General features: G+C 42.2%; 1 protein-coding gene and 2 pseudogenes across 6 annotated transcripts in view; 2 read left to right on the forward strand and 1 right to left on the reverse strand.

The window, feature by feature from the left end:
* Nucleotides 1–371: 371 nt before the first annotated feature.
* Nucleotides 372–20,721, forward strand: part of HECTD1 (HECT domain E3 ubiquitin protein ligase 1) — a 93,405-nt gene continuing 73,055 nt past the window's right edge. For 3 of the 6 annotated variants that reach the window (XM_075532061.1, XM_075532065.1, XM_075532066.1), the window contains exons 1-2: nt 373–740; nt 1,996–2,262. In XM_075532061.1, the coding sequence (XP_075388176.1) occupies nt 2,123–2,262 (140 nt within the window). In that variant the 5' untranslated portion in view covers nt 373–740; nt 1,996–2,122. Of the gene's footprint in view, nt 741–989; nt 1,137–1,995; nt 2,263–20,721 lie in introns of those variants that run through there. The other 3 variants (XM_075532063.1, XM_075532064.1, XM_075532062.1) reach the window with 2 other exon arrangements.
* LOC142426246 (E3 ubiquitin-protein ligase RBX1 pseudogene) lies at nt 9,796–10,127 on the reverse strand (annotated as a pseudogene).
* On the forward strand, nt 10,202–18,972 carry LOC142426092 (NADH dehydrogenase [ubiquinone] 1 alpha subcomplex assembly factor 8-like; annotated as a pseudogene).

The following is a 20,721-nucleotide window of genomic DNA, read 5'->3' on the forward strand; positions in this document are numbered from 1 at the left end:
GGCACTCGGGTCGGAAGGGTCGCACCGCAGCTCTGACGCGCGGCCGGGGCCGCACCCTCCGTGCGAGGCCGCGGTGCCCGACGCGCTGGGCCCGACGCGCTGAGCGTGCGTGCGCGCGGGCTGCTGGGAAGGGGCCCTGATTGACAGCGGAGCGGCCGGGGCGCCGGCCGTACGACGGCACACACCCGCGGGAGCCCGAGGCCCCGGGGGCCGAGAGCGCCGGCGCAGCGGCTGAGGCGAGCCCGGCCGCCCGGCGCCCCCGGTCGGCGCCCCGGCGCCGTGGGCCGGGCCCTCCGCAGCGCCCCAGGTGGCCGCTGGCGGGGTCGCCGCCGGGAGAGCTGACTCGCTCCGCCCCCGCCGAGCTCGGCTGCCCTCGGCCGCTTCCCCGCCCGGCTCTCGCTCGGCCCTCCTCCCTTCCCCCTCCCGGCTCGCGATGGACGCGGCCTCCTCCCGCCGCCGCCGGCAGCCCCGCGCGGGCCTCTGAGCTGCAGAGCCTCGGGAGCCTCGTGCGGCGGACGGGCCCGGTGCTGGCTGCCGCCCCTCCGGAGAAGCCCCAGCCTCGCTGTCACCAGATCCCCGTGGAGGAAGGGGAGGGACGGGGCGCGGCTTTTCCTGTGCCGCCTGCCCGGCTCGACCCGCGCGGCCTGCGGCTTCCTGGGAACTCGAGGGCCGCGGCCGGGCCTGACTGCCCGCGGCCTGCTGTGGAACTGGACCGGCGCAGTCCGGGACGTCTCGCCCGGGTAAGAAGCCGCGGGGAGGCAGCGCAGGAGCGCCGCGGGCCGTCGGAAGGGCCGCGCCCGAGGGTCGGGAGCCGGGACGCCCGGCGGAGGGCCAGCAGGGAGACCTCCTTGCCGGCTGAGGCCGGCGGGGTTGCTGCCCCTTCCCCTGCTTAGCCCCTTTGTTCCCCTCCTCCGGCCCTGCCGCGGCGCTGTCCGGCGGACCCAGCCGAACCCAGGGCCCCAGGCAGGCCCCCCTTGCCCTTGAGAAGGGTTCGCCGCCCGGCAGGGGCGAGGGGCGTCCCGCCGGGCCTCGGAGTTCCGGACGCCGCGCCCGGGAGACCGGCCGCCGGACCTCGCTCGGCGGCGGCCTCGGAGGCTTGCTTCTCCTTCCGGACTTCCCCCTGCTTCTCGACGCAGGTAGCTAACTTAGCGGACTCTGATGCTGGGGAACCCGAGCGTCTCGGCGTCGGGGTGCCCGGGCTCGGGTGTCGGGGCAGCCCCGCTCGCTGCCGCCGTTGGGTGCCCACCCGGACGCGCCGCTGGCTTCACACACCTGCACTTGGGTTAGGTGGGACCCAGGGGCGGCCTCGGGGTCTGGGCTGTTGGGAAGAGCTGCTCCGCACCTTTGTTTTGTATAAGTATTTTTAACCAACTGCCCCCTCCTGCATCCTGTGGGGGTGGGGGAAGGAGCTCCGTAGATTGGCCTGTATTCCGATCAGTAACGTGTCCGTCAGTCGGCTGCATTACTTGTAGCATATCGCCGTCAACTTTTGGGGATAGTTGACAAGACTCCCCAAATTCCTACATCAAGTTCACTTACAGATAGCTCTGTAATTATGGTTTATATTTGGGCATCTGTAGAAGGTGAGTAAATTGAGAAATCAATGTGTAAACTTGTAGGAACCTTAAAGGAGAACATCAATTTCGTGGGGGGCGGGGGACCACAGTTCCTAGAATCTATTCAAAATTGGAGCCGACCTTTATCTAAGGATGACTGGGGGAGGGAGGAAGAAGTTTGCTGAACAAAAAGCGGGGAGGGGTCCTTGAGTAGGTGTTCTTTGCCTTGTTGGCACAGTAGTGGGATCCAAAGCCAGTTTGACTGTGTCTGACAAAGGCAGCTCTGGTTTCTAGTTAAGCAGCAACTTAATCAGCTTTTATGCAAAACTGGTTTTTATTTAGTATGTTATCCGAATGTTAAACCCGAGGAATAAGGAAAGTTGAACAACTTAATATCCACTCTGTCCAAACATACTTATGAGTGTTTTCTAATTTCTAGGACGACAAGACGAATATTTGGTTCTAGCCAATGTAAAAGAAAAGTTCTTAAACCCAAGCTGATCACTCTGGACATTTGAAGGATCGCTTTCTTTTGTAAGTTTAAGCAAAGAGGCTTTGAAAACACCATGGCAGATGTGGATCCAGATACATTGCTGGAATGGCTACAGATGGGACAGGGAGATGAAAGGGACATGCAGCTAATAGCCCTGGAACAGCTATGCATGCTGCTTTTGATGTCTGACAACGTGGATCGGTGTTTTGAAACGTAAGTACATCCCTTCACAGTCTTCCCCCAGAGTAGCTGTGGTGACATCTGTTTTCAGCCATTTGCTGACCACAGTTTGTTTAGAAATTTCTCTAGTGATGTTTAGACCATTTGAAAAAAAAATTACTAGTTTGCTGCATGTATACTTCTCAGAGAAATAGAATTGGTAGATGAAGTAATGCCAGTGACTTATAATTGTGATGACATGCTTGCATATTTGTTGAACTAGAAATTAGTAGGAAATACTAAGTTTAACGTAGAGCTTGGTTGATTCGTTTTCAGAATATGTTGTAAATTGGAAAAAAATGTAAACATTTATCCTCATTGAGGGCATTCTATTTTTGGACTATTAAATTGTCTTAATCGAATAACATACATGATAATGAACATATGCTTTGAATTGCCCAATCCATCATTATTAATTAGGTCACATGGCATTAGAATTTTGTTAAAGGCGTCGGTTTGTAATTTTCAGGATATACATTGGGTGTTACTCACCTAGCATATTTCATGGAGTAGTAGAGAGTAGTAGTTTGAAGTTGGAGTGTGAAAGCAGTTTTCTTCAGGTGTTACAATTTAGGACTTGTGAAAAAATATGAAAAGAGCACTCAATACTATGTGGAAGACCTATTTTTCTTCTTATATAAATGTTGCTTATTTGTGTGTATTAACCATTTTTGTGAATATTGAACACATGGGTTTTTTTGAACACGTTTTACAGTTTATTTTTAGAGTTACATAGTCACTAGAAAATGGATGTTGACCTACAATTTCATGTAATTGTCTTATTTTCTCTGAGGTGGGAATAAAGGCCATGTGATTGAGGATCCCTGTTGGGCTGCTAACAGCAAGGCCAGCAGTTTGAAACCAAACTGTTTCTCTGGTTTGCAAGAGAAAAATGAGGCTTTCCTATAAATGGTGCTTGAAATCCTTTGGGGAAGTTCTGTCCTGGCATAGAGTTGCTATGGCAGTTTGGAATTGACTTCACTAAAGTTGACACAGTATCTTAAATTGTTTTCATCTTGGTTGTTTAATAATCCTTGGTTGTCATTGCCATTAAAATAGTGCTAGCACAAAGGAGTGCCGGGTGGTACAAACAGCTAAATGTGGCAGACTGCTAGCCAGAATGTTGGAGATGTTGTCCACCCAGAGGCACCTTGCAATCCAAACCTGGTGATCTACTTTTGAAAAGGCATCCATTGAAAGCTCTATCTATGGAGCACAATTTTACCCTGACAAAGTGGAGGTCACCATGAGTCAGAATTGACTTATCAGCAACTAATTTCCACAACTGTTATAATAAAATGTCTTACAAACAGCAGCAGCTATTGGCCCATCTATTTCAGCTGTATTTTTAAATTAATAAATTCGAAAAATCAAACTCTGTGCCGTCAAGTTGCTTCTGACTCCTAGCAATGTATAGGACAGGGTAGAACTGCCCCTCTGAATTTTCAAGACTGTAACTATTTATTGGCGTGGAAAGCCTTGCCTTTTGCCGAAGGAGCAGCTTGTGGTTTCAAACTGCTGACCTTGTGGTTAGCAGCCCAACATGTAATCACTACACCAGCAGAGCTGTTTATTGATAAACGTATTTTTTTTTAACAATTTATTGGGGCTCATACAATTCTTATCATAGTTCATACATATACATACATCAATTGTACAAAGCACATCTGCACAGTCTTTGCCCTAATCATTTTTTTCTCCTCTTTTCTTTTTTTACATTTTATTAGGGACTCATACAACTCTTTTCACCATCCATACATATACATACATCAATTGTATAAAGCACATCCATACATTCCCTGCCCCAATCATTCTCAAGGCATTTGCTCTCCACTTAAGCCCCTTCCATCAGGTCCTCTTTTTTTTTTTTCCCCTCCCTCCGATAAACGTATTTCTTAAAGATAATTTAGGCCCTCGATTTTTAAATATTCATACATTTTATTAAAAGGTTTTCATTAACCTGAGAATTACTTTGGTTTTTTAAAAAGTTAAGTCATACTTGCCAGTGAACAACCATTTCTTCATTTTATTTAGAACTAGTATATGGTAGAGGTATATACTTGTCAGGACATAAAGTAATTTTTATATTAAAATGCTTTTAAAAGTATTTTTAAAAATGTAACTTTAATTCCTATATGACTCCTACTATTCAGAGAAAGACGCTCATTGAAATGGATTGATATGATGACTGGGACAGTGGGCGTAAATGTAACAGCGATTGTGATGTTCGTATAGGATTGGGGCAGTGTTTTGTTCTGTTGTACATAGGATCACTAGGAGTCAGCCTCTAATGACAACAGCATCCTAACATTAAATATACCCCTCCCCATGGTTCTTCTCAGTCTTTATTCATATCTAATATACTATTAAAAAAGATGAAATTAAAATTAAGTGAGTTGCTGTTTGCTTCGAGTAGAAGAGTATATCAAATTGGAATGATGTCAGAGTCCTGGGTTTACATTCTTGGTTGACTATATGTTACTTAGTCGTGGAGAGCCATACTCTTTTTTTCCACTGTAAAATGGCAGTATTTTTTTCCCAGTGGGTTTCTTGTAAGGATTAAAGGAAAGTGAGTTGTTTTGCATAAAGTGGGCTACTCATTGATTCCATTACTAGTTTACAACTTTATTTCAGAACTCTTTTTAGATTCTCAGTTAACAAGTAAGGCAGGTGGGAAAGCAAACTGGTGCTCGTATTAGTTTGTTTTCATCAGCATACAGTCCTCAGCTATGTCAAAGTGAAAGATGTTGATACTATTCAGTGACTGTTTTGGTCTGCGTAATAGCTTGATGTCTGTTGAGTTTAGAAAGACAAGTGGTATGGGAGAAAATAGTAACCTTTGGAAATGGGAAGATCTTAGGTTCCAATAACTACCTTTACTGCTGAATAGTTGTATGATAGACTTTTGGACCTCGTTCCATCCAAAAAGAGTTACTATGTTGGTGATACATTGAAAATGCCTAGCATAGTTCTTTTCACTCAATAGTGTTTCTTTTCCTTAAACTTTGAGTTGCACTTGGCTCACCATGTTTTGAACAAGTTTTAAGACTTACCTTTTGAAAGTAAGGAATATGTATTTTCTGCAAAGCCAGGTTGCCCTTATTAATGCCTGAATATACAAGACAACATTCTATAAAGTAAAATGGATTCTAGGTTAGTGTTTGCTTTCAGTGTGGTATGTCATTGAGTTCCAAGATTTGGTGTGAGTTATTATCTAATGAGCACATTCACTTCTATATCGAAACAGGCAACCAACACAGTAATGTTCTGAAGAGGTAAATTCTGAACATTTATGATTCTCATTAAAACTTCAGATACTGTATTTTAATTTATATCTTGAATCCTAGAAGATCTCTTTGAGATGTTACATGTAGTGCTTTTAGATTCTCAAAACCCAAACAAACTTACTGCCATCAAGTGCAACACATGCCACCACTCCCGTGTAGAACCTCTGGTTAGTGCTCAACTCAGAACACAGGACACCACCAGTGACTTGTCTTACTTTGTTAGGTGAATGTTCAGTAGTCTTGCATTGATGGTTAGGAAATTATTGATCTACTGAATTTTGCAGCTGTTCGAAATACTGCCTCGTGCCATTCTATAGCATCAAAACATCTCATCTGTTAGTATGAGAGTACATCAGTAAGTATTCCTGTGAGGGTTCTGGTTCACACATGTACATTTGACACTGATCAGTGGTTGTAGATAAGTTCTCTCAGTAATAACTTTGTTTTAGTCTCAGAGGGATACCTTTGGGAAACAAGGTCCAATCAAAACAGCAGTTTTTGAGAGAGGCTGCTAGACCAGTTAAAATCAGCACAGAGGTCATCCCAGAAGGCTGATGTGACTTTATCTCCCTCGAATGCCAATCAAAGGGCTTCCTTTAGAGTGTTTTCAGAAAATTAAAAACTACATCCCTAAGAAAAAGGCCAGGCTGGAAAGGCTGAGGAATTTTTTCCATCACAGTAATTAATGCACCTGCTCATCCTTTGAGGCAGCAACTGTTCCCACAGAATTTGCTTGGGAAACTTGACTCCCTCCACCCCACAGTCTTAATATGGTTCCTTCAGGCTTCCTTTTATTTCCGAAACTCAACATTTGAAAGGAACAGGATTTGAGTCCCTCCTGGATGCTAAAAATGAGGCTTCCTACCCCCTTAAAGACTTACAGCCTTGGAAAACTGAAGTTCTACTCTGCCTGGAGGATTGGTGTCAGTTGGAATTGACTAGATGTCTGTGAGTTTGAGTTTTAAATTTTTGAGGATACTAAAATTAGTGAAGAAGTCTTTGGGGGAAATGATAGATTGAACCACCGCCTTCACAGACCCAGCTATATGTAGGATATTGAGAAACAATAGCTTCACATTTTGATATTTTTTTAAAATACAGGTTTTTATGATTTTGTAGCAGTCTTTTTGACTCACCCATATATATGCTGAAGGGATATAATTTTGTATAATTAATAATTTGCTGCTTTAATATTATTCTTTAGTGAAATTGTTTTTGCTTCCCTCCCCATGCAGTGTGTATCAGTGAACAATACATACCTAGTAAAACTTAGTTCCACTGCCTTGATTCCTTCTAAAGCACCAGAAGCTTTATCCACCATGAATTTGTACATGTCAACACAGGAAAGACTGTGATTCAAAGAGAGAAAGGCCAGTGTTGTTCAGTACTGGTGAAGGTCAAGTAGGGTGAAGACTGAAGGGTGTCCTTTTGATTAAACAACATTCTCAAGGTCATTGATCTTAATGAGAGCTGAGTGGTGTAGTGAATGCATTACAGCTTTTAATCAGTTGAGTGAGTCGGGCAGGGAAAAATGGAAACAGAAGTATAGGAAACTAAAGAAGTTGAAATGGAAAGGTGTGAGACCTTTTCTTTTAAAGGTCAAAAGATAGAAGAGAGAAGAGATCATCTATAATGTAAGCGTCCTATGATAGTTGAAGAGAATTGGTTCTTGGCTACAACAGTGCCTTTTAAACTTGAATATACATATGAACTACCTGTGGCTTGCCAATTGGTCTGAGTGAGGTTTGCTGTTCTGTATTAACACACTCCCATAGAGTCTTGGGTAACACAAATGGTTAAGCACTCAACTGCTAACTGAAAGTTTATTTGTTCACACCTACCCAGAGACTCCTCGCAAGAAAGCCCGAGGTCCAGAAGTTCAGTGCCTTGAAAACCCTGGGGAGCAACAGTTTTCCTCTGGCGCACAGTGGGGTTGCCATGAGTCAGAATCAACAGGAAAACCCCACTGTGGTTGAGTTGACTCCTACTATTGCATAGTGACCCTACTGCACAGAGTAGAATTGCTCCATAGAATTTCTGAGGCTGTAAATACTTACGAGCAAGTCTGATCTTTCTCCATCAGAATGGCTGAGTGAGTTACAACAACAGATCTTGAGTTAGCGGCTCAATATTTAATTCACTGAGATACCAGGGCTCCTAAAAAATAAAACCCATTACCACCAAGTGAGTTCCAATTTGTAGTAATTGGATAGGGCTCCCAAGGTGATTTACTCCCAGATGCTGCTGAAGCTCTTGGGTAGAGAACCCCACTCTTGAGTTCTGTGTAGGAAGAAGTGTACTCCCTTTGTTGTAGAACAGGGAACATGGAAAAGTTAAAATGCAGATACTTAAGGTTTCATGGTAAGACGTTGAATAGATTTGTTGGGTGACTTCTTTACTTCCTGAAGTGGGAAATTTAAAAAGATAGTAATACCTAGATTTGGTTTTGGGAAACGAATATGCTACTCTACTGCTGTAGTTTCATAACTGATCTATCTGCCTCCGAGCTAAGTAACCAGAGTTATAATCTTAAAATATTGATTTGATTGTATCACTCCCTTTAAAAAAAACCTTCAGATTCTTTACCAGACAGAAAAAAATCTGTATACCTTCAGAGATCCCTAGTTGACATCGACTTGATGGCAATGAGTGGAGTACAATATATATTTATTTTTACTTAATAATCTTCCACACTAAACTGGATTTCATATGACTGGAATTATTTTCATATATGTATCCATCAACAGTTACTGGGTTTGGTAATAGGAAAACAGTAGTCGTAGTAGAAGTTGTAGTTTTAATCACAGTAGTGATTCTCTGGTAGTAACTTGAATATTTGAGCTACTACCCACCACACTTATACTTATCCTTTAAATACATAAGGTAATATGTGTTACTGTGTATTACAGCACATAATTTGCTGTAATTCCCATGCCAACTTCCAAAGACAAAAGATTGGATTTATAAAGATACTGATAATAATAGGCAATAATAATGGGAAAGATATATTCAATTTAGGTCAGGATCAAGTTAAAAAGGAAGTCATGGGAATGGAAATCTACATCCTTTTGGGGGCCACCTGTATATATGAGGGATACAAAAAAACAAAATGGAAATAGTACACATTTTTCCTGTTAGGCAAGCAGCGAGCAACTCACTTTTGAGTTAGTGCACACAGTGACGTCTCCTGGGAAGGTTCTTTCTGGTCCTAGTGAATTTTTTGGTAAAAGCAGTTATCTTTGAACCTCGTTTTTTGTGATGTCTGAATTAAGAGAACAACATTGTGGCTGTGAAATTTTGTTTCCTACTGGGGGAACACCTGCAGAAACTAGTGATGTTGAGCACAGCTTACAAAGACAGTGCTATGGGAAAAACTTAAGTGTATGAGTGGTTTCCTCATTTCAGAAAGGGGAAATGTCAATTGATGACAAACCTCATGCTTCAACTTCCTAAATGGACAAAAATGTTGACTTCGTGGAGTTCATCCCACCAGGTCAGACTGTTAATCGAACTCTCTATTTAGAGGTTCTGAAAAGATAGCATAACAATGTGTAACAAAAAGTCCTGATTTGTGGCAGATGGGGGACTGGTTTTGTCACCACAACAATGTACCTGCTCATGCAGCCATCTCACTGTGCCAGTTTTTGGCAAAAAACAGCATGCCTCTCTTGCCCCACACACCTTACACACCTGATCTCACTTCCTGGGACTTCTTTTTGTTTCCATGAATGTGAAGACATAGAAGAGGTAAAGAAAAAACCAAGGGAGGTGTGCTGTCAGCCATCCAAACAGATGAGTTTGAAGAATGTTTTCAAGAATGGAATTGCCGATTTGCCAAATGTATTAAGTGTAAAGGGGAGTAATTTGAAGGTGATACGGTTGTTTTGGGTGGAAAGTTCTGGTTTTTTGGAGGTAACCCTCATGTATTTGTGCCTACAGGTACACCTTTATTTTCACATGTATATTATGCACACAGATGCATATATATTTCACCGTAACTATTCTGTACTACTGGTGTGCTGTGAGTCAGAATCGACTTGATGATAGTGAGATTTTTTTTTTCCATTTCTGAATCCAACTGGAATTTTGACACAGAACACGATATGGTTGCATGAGCACGACAAACTGAAAAGACAAGGCAGCGAAGACATGGTTCTATCTAATTATAATTAAGTAACAGGAGGGCAAGGCAGTAAATGAGTAACCAAACACTTAAGCTTGATAGAAGAATTCATTTTTTCTAATGCCCATACTTTTGGAATTCCCACTCTCTGTGTCCAGTGGACAAACCTGCCATGTTTTGAGCCAGCGAGAGATGCAGTGGAAATGAAAAGCATGGTTACAGACTCCCCAGGCAACGGTACACTCTTCCGACGTGGCAGATGCCTGGTTAGCTTGACATTCCATGCAGAGATCCATAATGTGGTTCCTGCAGATGGCACAGTTATCAACCACAATATCCCAAGCCCAGAGGGCTACTGCATTCCACTTTTTCACTTCAAAGCGCTTCTTGCCTGCGCCGCTGTTGGTGCCGCTCGGGGTATCCACGTCCATCGCTGCCGCCATTTTGGAAACACACCTATAGTGAGATTTTTTTATGCAACTGCTCAACTGGTTTTTTAAATGACCGTAAGAAAGTAATAGGAATGGGGGCTAAAAAAAGAGGAGGAGGAAACATGATAATGTTACTGGTGAGGTAACACATGTTCAAGAGCATGAAGGTCTGAAAATTTCGAATCAAGTGGAAATTAGGAACTTTGGTAAAGCAGGAGTGAGTGTGCATTAAACAGTGAGTGAGCCTGGCCACAGGCCAGATTATGAAGAGCATTGTGCACATTCCTGGTTAATCGGGCTAATGAAGGATTAAAAAAGGATGTAGTGTTAGCAGATTTGTGTTTCAGAAAAATAACTGCTGCTAGAGTAGAAAATGGACTGGAGAATGTAGAGAGTAGTTAGGAAGCTTTTGTAGAAACCTAGGAAAGCAAGAGTAGAGTTCAAGGGAGGGAGATACAAGTAGAAACAGCAGGGTCTTGCATTTCATGTTTTAAAAGTGAGAATCAACAGAAGAATTTCAAAATTTTTACTTGAGTGACTAGGTGGATGGTAGTTTGAGAATGAGTGGTGGTATGACTTTGGGTAGAGACACTTTGTTCAGTTTTTGGCTAATGCTTGGGTTGTTTGAAGAATCCTAAGATATCTCCAGGTATCAATGGGTTAGTGAGGGGAGGCAGTTGGCTCAGCAGTTCTGGAATGTGGGAGAGCAATATGAGTTCCAGTCTAGGGTTTACAGTTTGTTTTACTCTGGAAAATTTAATCTCGATTCAGAAGAAGATACTCATTGAAGGATTACATTGGTGGCGTCTGATGGATTTTATTGGAAAGCAGAGAATACCAGAAATACCTGTGCTTCGTTAACTATGTATTTGACTTTGTGGATGATAACAAACTATGGATAGTATTGTGAAGAATAGGAATCCCAGAAGACTTCAATGGTGCTCATGGGTAATCTGTGTCTAGACCAAGAAACACTCAACCATACAAAACAGGGAATAATGTGTGGTTTACGACTGGGAAAGTTATGCGTCTGCCCCCTTGGGGAGGGGATTATATGTAGATCATTGTGATTCGTTCTCCCTTTCTATCCCCACCTTCCCTGTATCCTCTTGGTATTGCTACTCGCATTATTGGTCCTGTGGGATTTATCTGCCCTGGATTCCCTGTGTGTCTTAGCTGTACGAGTGTACATGCTCTGGTCTAGACATATTTGTAAGGTAGAATTGAAGTCATGATAGTTTGGGGAGGGGGGGCATTAAAGAAATAGAGGAAAGTTGTATGTTTCTTCAGTGCTATACCACACCCTGACTGTCTTTTCCTTGTGACCCTTTTGTAAGGGGATGTCCAATTGTCTACAGATGAGCTTTGCGTCTCTATTCCATGCTCCTCCTCTTTCACATTGATAGGATTTTTTTGTTTGGGTCTTTGATGCCTGATACCTGATCCCCATTGACAGCTCATGATCACACAGACTGGTGTACTTCTTCCATGTTGGCTTTGTTGCTTTTCAGCTAGATGGCCACTTGTTTATCTTCAAGTCTTTAAGACCTCAGATGCTATATCTTTTAATAGTTGGACACCATCAGCTTTCTTCACCACATTTGCTTATGCACTGTGCCATTTTGTCTTCAGCAATTGTGTCAGGAAGGTGAGCATCACAGAATGCTGAATTATTAGAACAAAGTGTTCTTGTGTTGAGGGAGTACTTGAGTAGAGGCCCAATGTCTGTCTCTGAGCAAATACCATTATCCTATATTTTAATTGAAGAAAAGCTTTAGGAATCCTGTAATAGTGGGGTTTTTTTTGAAGAGTTTTTCATATATTTTCAAAAGAAAAGTTCTTTAGAATTATGTAAGATGATAAATCTATTTTCACCAAATTGGTATGTCTATACTCATTTAAAAGTTTATCGTTTAAAGGATCCTAGTGAGCTTTAAGTTGTCCATCAATGATACAAAATGATGGGAATAATTATAAAACATGTCTGAGTAAACAGCATGATATCTGATATCCTCTGGCTGCACAAGGGAAAAGAAGATTGCAACTCCTCACCTGCCTAACATCGATTGCCACCAGGAGCCAGACACCCCTTCACCTTTCATCCTTCTTACTCTGTCTTGGCAGCAACTGTTCCTCTCATAGCACTCTGCCTCTCAGATGGGTTTTGATAATCCATCGTATTAACCACACAGAACTCAGACAGTACTCAAAATAATAAGGGGTTATTAGGGATGTTAATTAGTTGCCAGAAGCCAGGATCAGAAAAACATTAAGGATAAAGTCTTGTCCACAACAATGCCTCTCCTCAGCTACCAGCCAAGTCTCTCTAATCCTCAGCCTCATAGTTCCTAGGCCTCAGCTTCTGAGGGCCAGGAAAATCACCTGCTGCTCAGCTTCATAGTCTTATGATCTTGTTGTTGCTCCTGTGCTCTGTGTCATGATCACCTTGCCTCAGCTTCTGGTCTTGTGTGTCTTGGCCTCTACTGCCTCCAACACATCAGACAGGGAAGGAGGAGTTCAGCTAGTGGTTGTTTCTTTATGGTCCGGGGAATTTTGTCTCTTCCTGCTTATGATATGACTGACTTATAAACAGAAGTGGCTTTGATGGAGGTGTGGTTTTTGTCTTTCTGCAGATCACACCCCCAAGGAAACAAAGGGTGGTGATTTGGTTCATACTTCCTAGTAAGGTGGGGACTCAATGCAATCCACTTTAATCCTATCCTTTAGCGTCACAGAGAACTCCCTGCAAAATTGGGTTATAACCACGGCATGGAGGCTACATTTTATAATTTTCACAAAAGGGATTATGAGTAGAAGAATCATATTAAGAAATTTCACTTCTCCACAATTATATTGTCCGGAATAGAATTTTTTCCTATGAAAACTAAGCTGTCTATTTGAGTTATATTATTTGCCTTAGATAACGTTGATCTTTCTTGAGTTCTCTGTGGTATGATTTAATGCTTTGGGAAAGTATTTGCTGTGCTAGCTCATCATTTTAGGAATTAATTGATTTTTAAGAAAAATTTTGAGTCTTGACGAATAACTTGAGGTTTTCTTTAACACCTGTTTGCTAACAACTGAATTTATAGCAAACTTTAGAGCAGACTATTTCATACAAGTAGGGTTATTATGAGAGGTATCTAGATGCATTAACAATTTTACTAAGATAAAATACAGTAAAAACTATGTCCATATCATTACATGTTAAATTAAAATGTTACATAAAACTCAGATTTATTGCCATCGAGTTGAAGATGACGCATAGTGACTATAGTGTAGGGTACAAGTGCCCATGGAAGTTCCAGAAACTGTAACTCATCTGGGAGTAGAAAGCCCCGTCTTTCTCCCTCTGCTTGTGGTTTTGAACTGCTGACCTTATAGTTGCAGCCCAACTCTAAACCACTATCACACAGATTATACACACACACACACTGTTCTTGGTTGACAGAAGATTGATAAGTTTTACACAGAATTTCTTTAATTTGGGGAGATTTCTATTTGGTCTTTTATATTTATTTTTATATATGGTTTTAATTTTTTCCATATTAGTTTTAAAGACTAAAGTATTTACTGTAAGTTTTATTGTTATTACAGTGGAAATTCAAACAAATGGTGAAAGGGGGTTAATCTAGTTCTCTTAAATACCTTTGGATTGTTATTTAATATATGTAGCATAGTTGTTGCGGCTGTTGTTAGGTGTTGATTCATAGTGAACTCCATGTACAATAATAGCTTATTGTTATTAACAAAAGGTACAAAGAAAAAATCATTGTCATGAGTAGTTTAATAGCAGTGTAGTATCTGTACTTTGGTTTTCTTTGAAACCATTTATACTTCAATCATGTGTATTAGAATGAGCCTTAAATACTTCCTCAGGGTTGAAAAAGTAACCCCAGAGAACAGCCAGTGAGACCTCTGTATGGGCATGGCCTTCTGAGAATTCTGGGAAATCTGGTATTTCCTCCTTGGAGGTGGGAGACTCTCTGCTCACACCCTGGGCGACATAGCAACTGACAAGACACATGGACCCACCTGATGCAGAGACCCCTGACAGCACTGAGATGTTTCTAATGCCACTGGATCCAAAGACTTTCTATCCACTTGCCTGTGATCTTCTACATTCAGCGTCACTGCCTGTGTTTCGTGAGTCTGAAGAGGACTTTATATATTGGCATTGGACGTATGGGCTAATAATCGGACTCATGGACTTGGTCTAGACTAGGCTGGCATGTTTTCTCAATGTTCAATTACTCTTGTATATAAATCTTTTTCTTATACACACACACATACACACACACACACAAAACCCGTAACCCCAGAATTAGAAAAACAGATTATTTTTGTCCTGTTAAGTAGCAAAAGTACAGTACCAGTTTTATGCTATACCTTATCCAAGTTCATGAAATAGATTTTATTATATTGTTGTTACTTGCCAATGAATTACCTCTAATTCAGAGTGGCCCTATATAGTTTTTGAAGCTGTAAATCTTCATGGGAGCAAGATAGCTTCATCTTTTTCCTGGAGCACCCGGTAGATTTGAACTGCTAATCTCATAGGTATCAGTCCAACTCTTCCCCAACAGTGATTCACCAGGACTCCTATCACGGAGCAAACTACTCCCTGCCGGGTCCTGTGCCATGTTTATACTGTTGGTATGTGTGAGTATGTGTGAACTCATGGTTTCGACTATTATACCTAGAGTAAACTAAGCTCTCATATATGCAGCCCATCTTTATTTTTCTTTTAGAAATAAAACTGGTCACAGTTAAAATATGGGGACCTATAGCTTTAGAAATTTATCTGTGGGTTTTTTAAAACTGACCTTTACCATACTTTTTCAGACTTTACATTTTGAGCAAAAGAAGGGACCATACACATTTCCCAAATCAGCAGTTACTACATTTGCCTCATAAAATATGGAATCCATGTTGTGTATTAGGTGTTGTAATGTATAACATCCATTCATTTATTTGGCTTGGGTGAAATTTACAGAGCTAATTTAGTTTTCTATTAAAAATTTTATGCACATTTAGTTTTTTGACATTAAAGTTGCATTCCCCTCAATGTAACAGCGATTTTTCCACTTCTTCCTTGGCTTCCTTGTTTCTATTACTTCTTACTTGCTCCTCTTGCTTCCTGGGGCTTATTAATAGATAAATGCTGCCTTTTTTGGTGTCCTAAAGAAGCCCTAGTGTGATAGTGGGCTATGTTGTACCCCCATAAAGAGTTATGGCCTCAGAAACCCCCATAGACACTTCTACCCTGGTCTTTAGGGTTGCTATGAGTCAGCATTGACTCGATATTAGGGAGGTGGCCTGTCAGTTTTTTGACTGAAAGGTGATAGATATTCAGTGGTGACCTTAATTGTAGGTCCGAGGGTGTCGAAGGGCCACAGCCCTTGGTTTCACCAGTCTTTCTCAGATCTGTAAATTTTGTCAGTTTGATGATTTTGAGTTTCACTCTACATTTTTCTCCCATGACCTTCTATTGTGATCCTGATCAGAACAATCTAATGGAAATTCAGCACCATCTAGTTATTTTGTTAACTTTCATTTTAGCATGCTGTTTTCATACTGGATATGAATGATAGGTGAATAATTTTCCTAGTGTTAATATACGTGTTTCTCAAAGTGAGCAACCTTTTTTTTTTTTAACCTGAAAAGGGGATTGGGCTAAATTAGTTTGGAAACCTACAGTAGAAAGCATATGGTATATCTCTTATTTGATGTAAGGACTGTCAAATTTAACCATTTCGTTCTTTATTCAAAGACTATGTAAATGGGAGCAAAGCAATGAAGTCCCTGGGGAATACCAAAAATAGACTTTGGGGCCAGAGTGTGGCACCCCATCAGACTCTACTGGAAAACACTCCTAAGGGTCAACACAAACCAGGAACTATTTATAGGCTTTTCTTTTTTTTTGTTATTTGGATTTTTGGTTTTCTTTTGTTGTTTTGTTCTGCTCTGCCTTGTTTTTGTACTTATTATTGTCTCTACATGTCTATCTAGATAAGATAGGCAGGATAAACAATCTGGAGGAGAAAACAACTGGACCAATGGTTTGGGGGGACATGGGAAAAGGGAGGTGGGGAAAAGAAGTGGGTGTTAACAAACCCAGGGACAAGGGAATGTTAGATTGGGGAAGGGAACGAGAGCTCACCTTGGGCCCACGGAAGAATTACGACCAGTTGAGATGCAAAAGTGGCAAAAGGAGTTTATTTGCTAGCTCGAGCTAGGGGTTCCCTCCCTCCACTGCCCAGCGCAGCGGGGACCCAGCGTCCAAAAGGGAATCAGCCCCGAGTTCTTTGTTCCCTGGGATATTATGGGGCCAGGTACAGGGGGGCAGTCTAGTTGCTGTTCTTTAAACTTATTGGAGAAAACTTCTGGCCTCAGCATTGTCCTGTGGTGGTTGGTGAGCAGTTTCACTTGTGTTTTCTTGACTGGTCAATTGGGGGTGGTGGTCGTTGCACCCTACTGGTCAGTGTGGGACAGATGATGCCTTCTATGACAGAATTACCTCGGTGTCCAGGAATCTGAAATTAGAGCTTAAGCCTGCCCCAGACTTTTGTTTTATACAGCCTGTCATGGTGCTGGTGCCGGCAGTTGTAAACCAGGACCCCACAGGAACAACAGGTGGTCTAAGATCCATGGCAAGGAGGGTGTAGGAGGCCTGCTAGGGTTTGATCAAAGGCAGTGTAACTGAGAGGAGTTATTGAAAGCTGAATGAAGGCCAAACATGATAGTGGGACAAGAGGAAAGTAAAAGGAAATAGAGGAAAGAGCTAGGAGGCAAAGGACATTTATAGAGGTCTAAATACAGGTATGTACACATGTAAATATATTTATATATAACATTAGGGAAATAAATCCATGTACATATATATGTTAAGTATCAAGGTAGTAGACGGACATTGGGCCTCTACTTAAGTACTCCCTCAACACAAGATCACTTTGTTCTAGTAACCTGGTATTCTTTGATGCTCACCTTCCCGACACAATCGCTGAAGACGAAATGGGGCATAAGCAAATGTGAAGAAAGCTGATGGTGCCAGCTATCAAAATATATAGCGTCTGGGATCTAAAAGACTTGAAGATAAACAAGTGGCCATCTAGTTAGAAGCAACAAAACCCACATGGAAGAAGCACACCAGCCTGTGTGATCATGAGGTGTCAATGGGGATCAGGTTTCAAAAACCCAGAACAAAAAATCATAATGTGAATGAGGAGGGGAGTGCAGAGTGGAGACCCAAAGCCAATCTGTAGGCAAATGACCACAAGGATTGTGCAGTATAGCACAGATGAAACATACAACTTTCCTCTTGGTTCTTTCATACTTCCTCCCCTCCACTATCACGATCCCAATTCTACCTTACAAATCCAGCTAGACCAGAGGATGTACACTGGCACAGTTAAGAGCTCAAACACAAGGAATCCAGGACAGATATACCCCTCAAGACCAATAATGAGAGGAGCGATACCAGGAGGGTAAGGGTAAGGTGCGGGGAGGAGGAGGGAACTGATCACAATCATCTACATATAACCCCCTCCCTGGCAGACAGAAAAGTGGGTGAAGGGAGACATTGGTCATTGTAAGACATGAAAAAAATAATAATTTATAAAGTATCAGGGATTCATGGGAGAAGGGAGGGAGAGAGGGAGAGAAAAAAATGAGAAGCTTGATACCAAGACCTCAAGTAGAAAAAATGTTTTGAGAATGATGATGGCAACAATTATACAAATGTGCTTGACACAATGGATCTATGTATGGATTGTGATAAGAGCTGTATAAGCCCCCAATAAAATGATTTTTTTAAAGACTATGTAAAGAACAGCCATCACCTTTTTAGACGGTTTTGTTCCTTAGCATTACTGTTTTTTTACTATTTCTTGTTGCTTCAGTTGGTACTTATTATATATCTGTATATAGACCCACTACATTCTGACTTATGGCTGGAGAGCACTGGTTCTCAACCTTCCTAATGCTGTGAACCTTTAATACAGTTCCTCAGGTTGTGGTGACCCCCCAACCACAAAATTACTTTCGTTGCTACTTCATAACTGTCATTTTGCAGCTTTTATGACCGGGGCCACCCCTGTGGAAGGTCATTGGACCTCCAGTTTGAGAAGTGCTGCCCTACAGGCTAGCACAGTAGAAGAAGCATTCCTTAGATTTCAGAGTTGGTAAAGCTTTATAAAAGTGTCAGCCTCCCACAGAGTTCTGGCAAGTTTGAATCACCAGGCTTGCCGTTAACAGTTGAATGCTGAACCAGGCTGTTAGTGCACCACCAGCTAGCTACAGAACCGCAGGCACTTACTTGTTTTGTTTTCACCTTTGTCTTTAAGGACTATACAGAGGAATAGAGAAGGTTTGAGCCTCCAGCCTCTTGGATAACACCCCATTGTTTACCACAGCGCACCATCAGGGGTCCTTACACGTGCATATGTAGAGAACAACAAAATTGATTCTGACCATACTGAGCATATCTCTTTCCTCTGGTGTATCTATCTCTTTCCTGCAATAGCTCCTGTAACCTAGTATCAAAACATTTGCTTTTGTTACAAAATAATGTAAGTGTCTGTGCACTACAGAAGGAGCCCGGGGTGCAATGGTCATTGTGCTTGATTGCTCAACAAAGGCTGGGGGTTTTGAAACCCACCAGCAACTCTATAAGAGAAAGATGTGGAAGCGCACTTGTCGGCTCCCGGCACGGCGTGGGGTCATGTGCGAGCCCGCCTCCGCACCTTCCCTGTGCGCCTGGCGGCCGCGGGCGGCACCCTCAGGAAGGACCTCTGCGCCCAAGAGTTCGAGGCCCTGCGTAGCTGCTTCCGCCGCGGCTAAGAAGACCACGAAGGGCTGCTAGCAGCGATCCGTCCCGTCCTGCATCCAGCCGCTAGACCCCATCGGTTTGAGGCCTATCTGCCCCCACCGCAGAACCAGGCTGTGCCCTGCTGATGGCGCCGCGTGGTGGCCATCAACACAGGGTCAGAAATTGGAGCCAGGGGACCCAGGTTCCCGGATGTGTGTGCCCAGGCAGCCTTCTCAGCGCTTTGTCCTGAGATAGAATAAAATGTACTTGTGCCGGCAAAAAAAAAAGAGAGAGAGAAAGATGTGGCTGTTGCTTTGATGAAGAGAGCTTTACTCAGCCCTGTAACCTTGCTATGAACTGGCATGGATTTGATGGCAATTTGTTTTTTGGAATGTGTTGTCAAATGTCGGGTCCTGGTGATGTGTGTTCGGCACAGGACTTGCTAACCACAAGGTTGGTAGTTCAACCCTTCATGGTAGATAGAGGAGGCCGTCTGTTCCTATAAAGATTTAGAATGTCAGAAACTCTTGATTACAGTCAGTTTGGATAGAAGGCAATGGCTAATAGAAGAAAACAATTTACCCATGTTTAATCGTGAAAGTTTATTCACTGAACCCAGAAATGTTCATTATTTCTGTTGCTGCACCCCTTAAAAATCACCTAAATAAAGAACCCTGGCTACTAAGCAAAAGGTCCGTGCTTCAGACCCAGTAGACATTCAGTAGGTAGGCGTGGCTTTTGTAAAGATTACAGCCTTGGCACCCTCTGGGGCAGGGCTAGCTGTCTGCTTGCATCTCTACGAGTCAGAATCAACTGGACAGGAACTGGGTTAGAAGTAGAGTTAGAGAATTTGGAGTTAATACAGATATTTTTTAGAAGCTTTTATCGGTTGTACATATTAAAATTTGAAGGTAGAGTAATTACACTGAAATGTTCAAAGTATCTTTTGTTTCCTGTAGTCATCTACAGTTCAGTCTATGCAGAGAAGCTGGAAAATGATGTCACGTAGCTGAGATTCCAGTCAAGTGTAAATGATTATATCTGATAATTTAAATGTTGGTGGAGATGCTATTGATATCTCAGAAATACTGGTTTTAGTAAAACTAATTTTAGACAGATTTATGTAGTAGGCATTAGACTATTCAAGTAACAGAGCACTCTGGTTAATTAGTGCAATATGGTGCTAAATACGCAGGTAAGTATTTAATATATATAATTTCATTGATTTTAAAAAACCACACAAGGTAGATATTGTTTATATATTATCTTCGCTTTACAAATGAGGACACCTGATCAAAAAGATCAACAGAATTGCTGTGCTTTGTCCTGTCCTGGTCTGGTGTGGTCTAGTTGTTCCCAAAAGCATGACTTGAACAGTGTTTCTTGGCTTTCAGAGCCTTTATATAAGCAAAGGAAAACTATGATAGGTTAAACAGTGTAGGAACTGTTTTTATGAGATTGTTGGAACATGAAAGTCCCCCTTTAACAGTAAGGAGTGCTTGGGGAAGATTTCATAGCAGTAGAGGTTTTTTTTTAATCTTTTATTACGGGCTCATACAACTCATCACAATCCATATATATGTCAGTTGTGTAAAGCACATTTATACATTCATTGCCCTCATCATTCTCAAAACATTTGCTCTCCACTTAAGCCCCTGGCATCAGGTCCTCACTTTTTCCTCCTCCCTCCCCTCTCCCCACTCCCTCATGAACCCTTGATAATTTATAAATTATTGTTTTTTCATATCTTGCCCTGTCCGACGTCTCCTTTCACCCACTTTTCTGTTGTCCATCCCCCAGGGA

The sequence above is a fragment of the Tenrec ecaudatus genome, chromosome 14 (genome assembly GCF_050624435.1).
Source record: "Tenrec ecaudatus isolate mTenEca1 chromosome 14, mTenEca1.hap1, whole genome shotgun sequence".
NCBI lineage: Eukaryota > Metazoa > Chordata > Mammalia > Afrosoricida > Tenrecidae > Tenrec > Tenrec ecaudatus.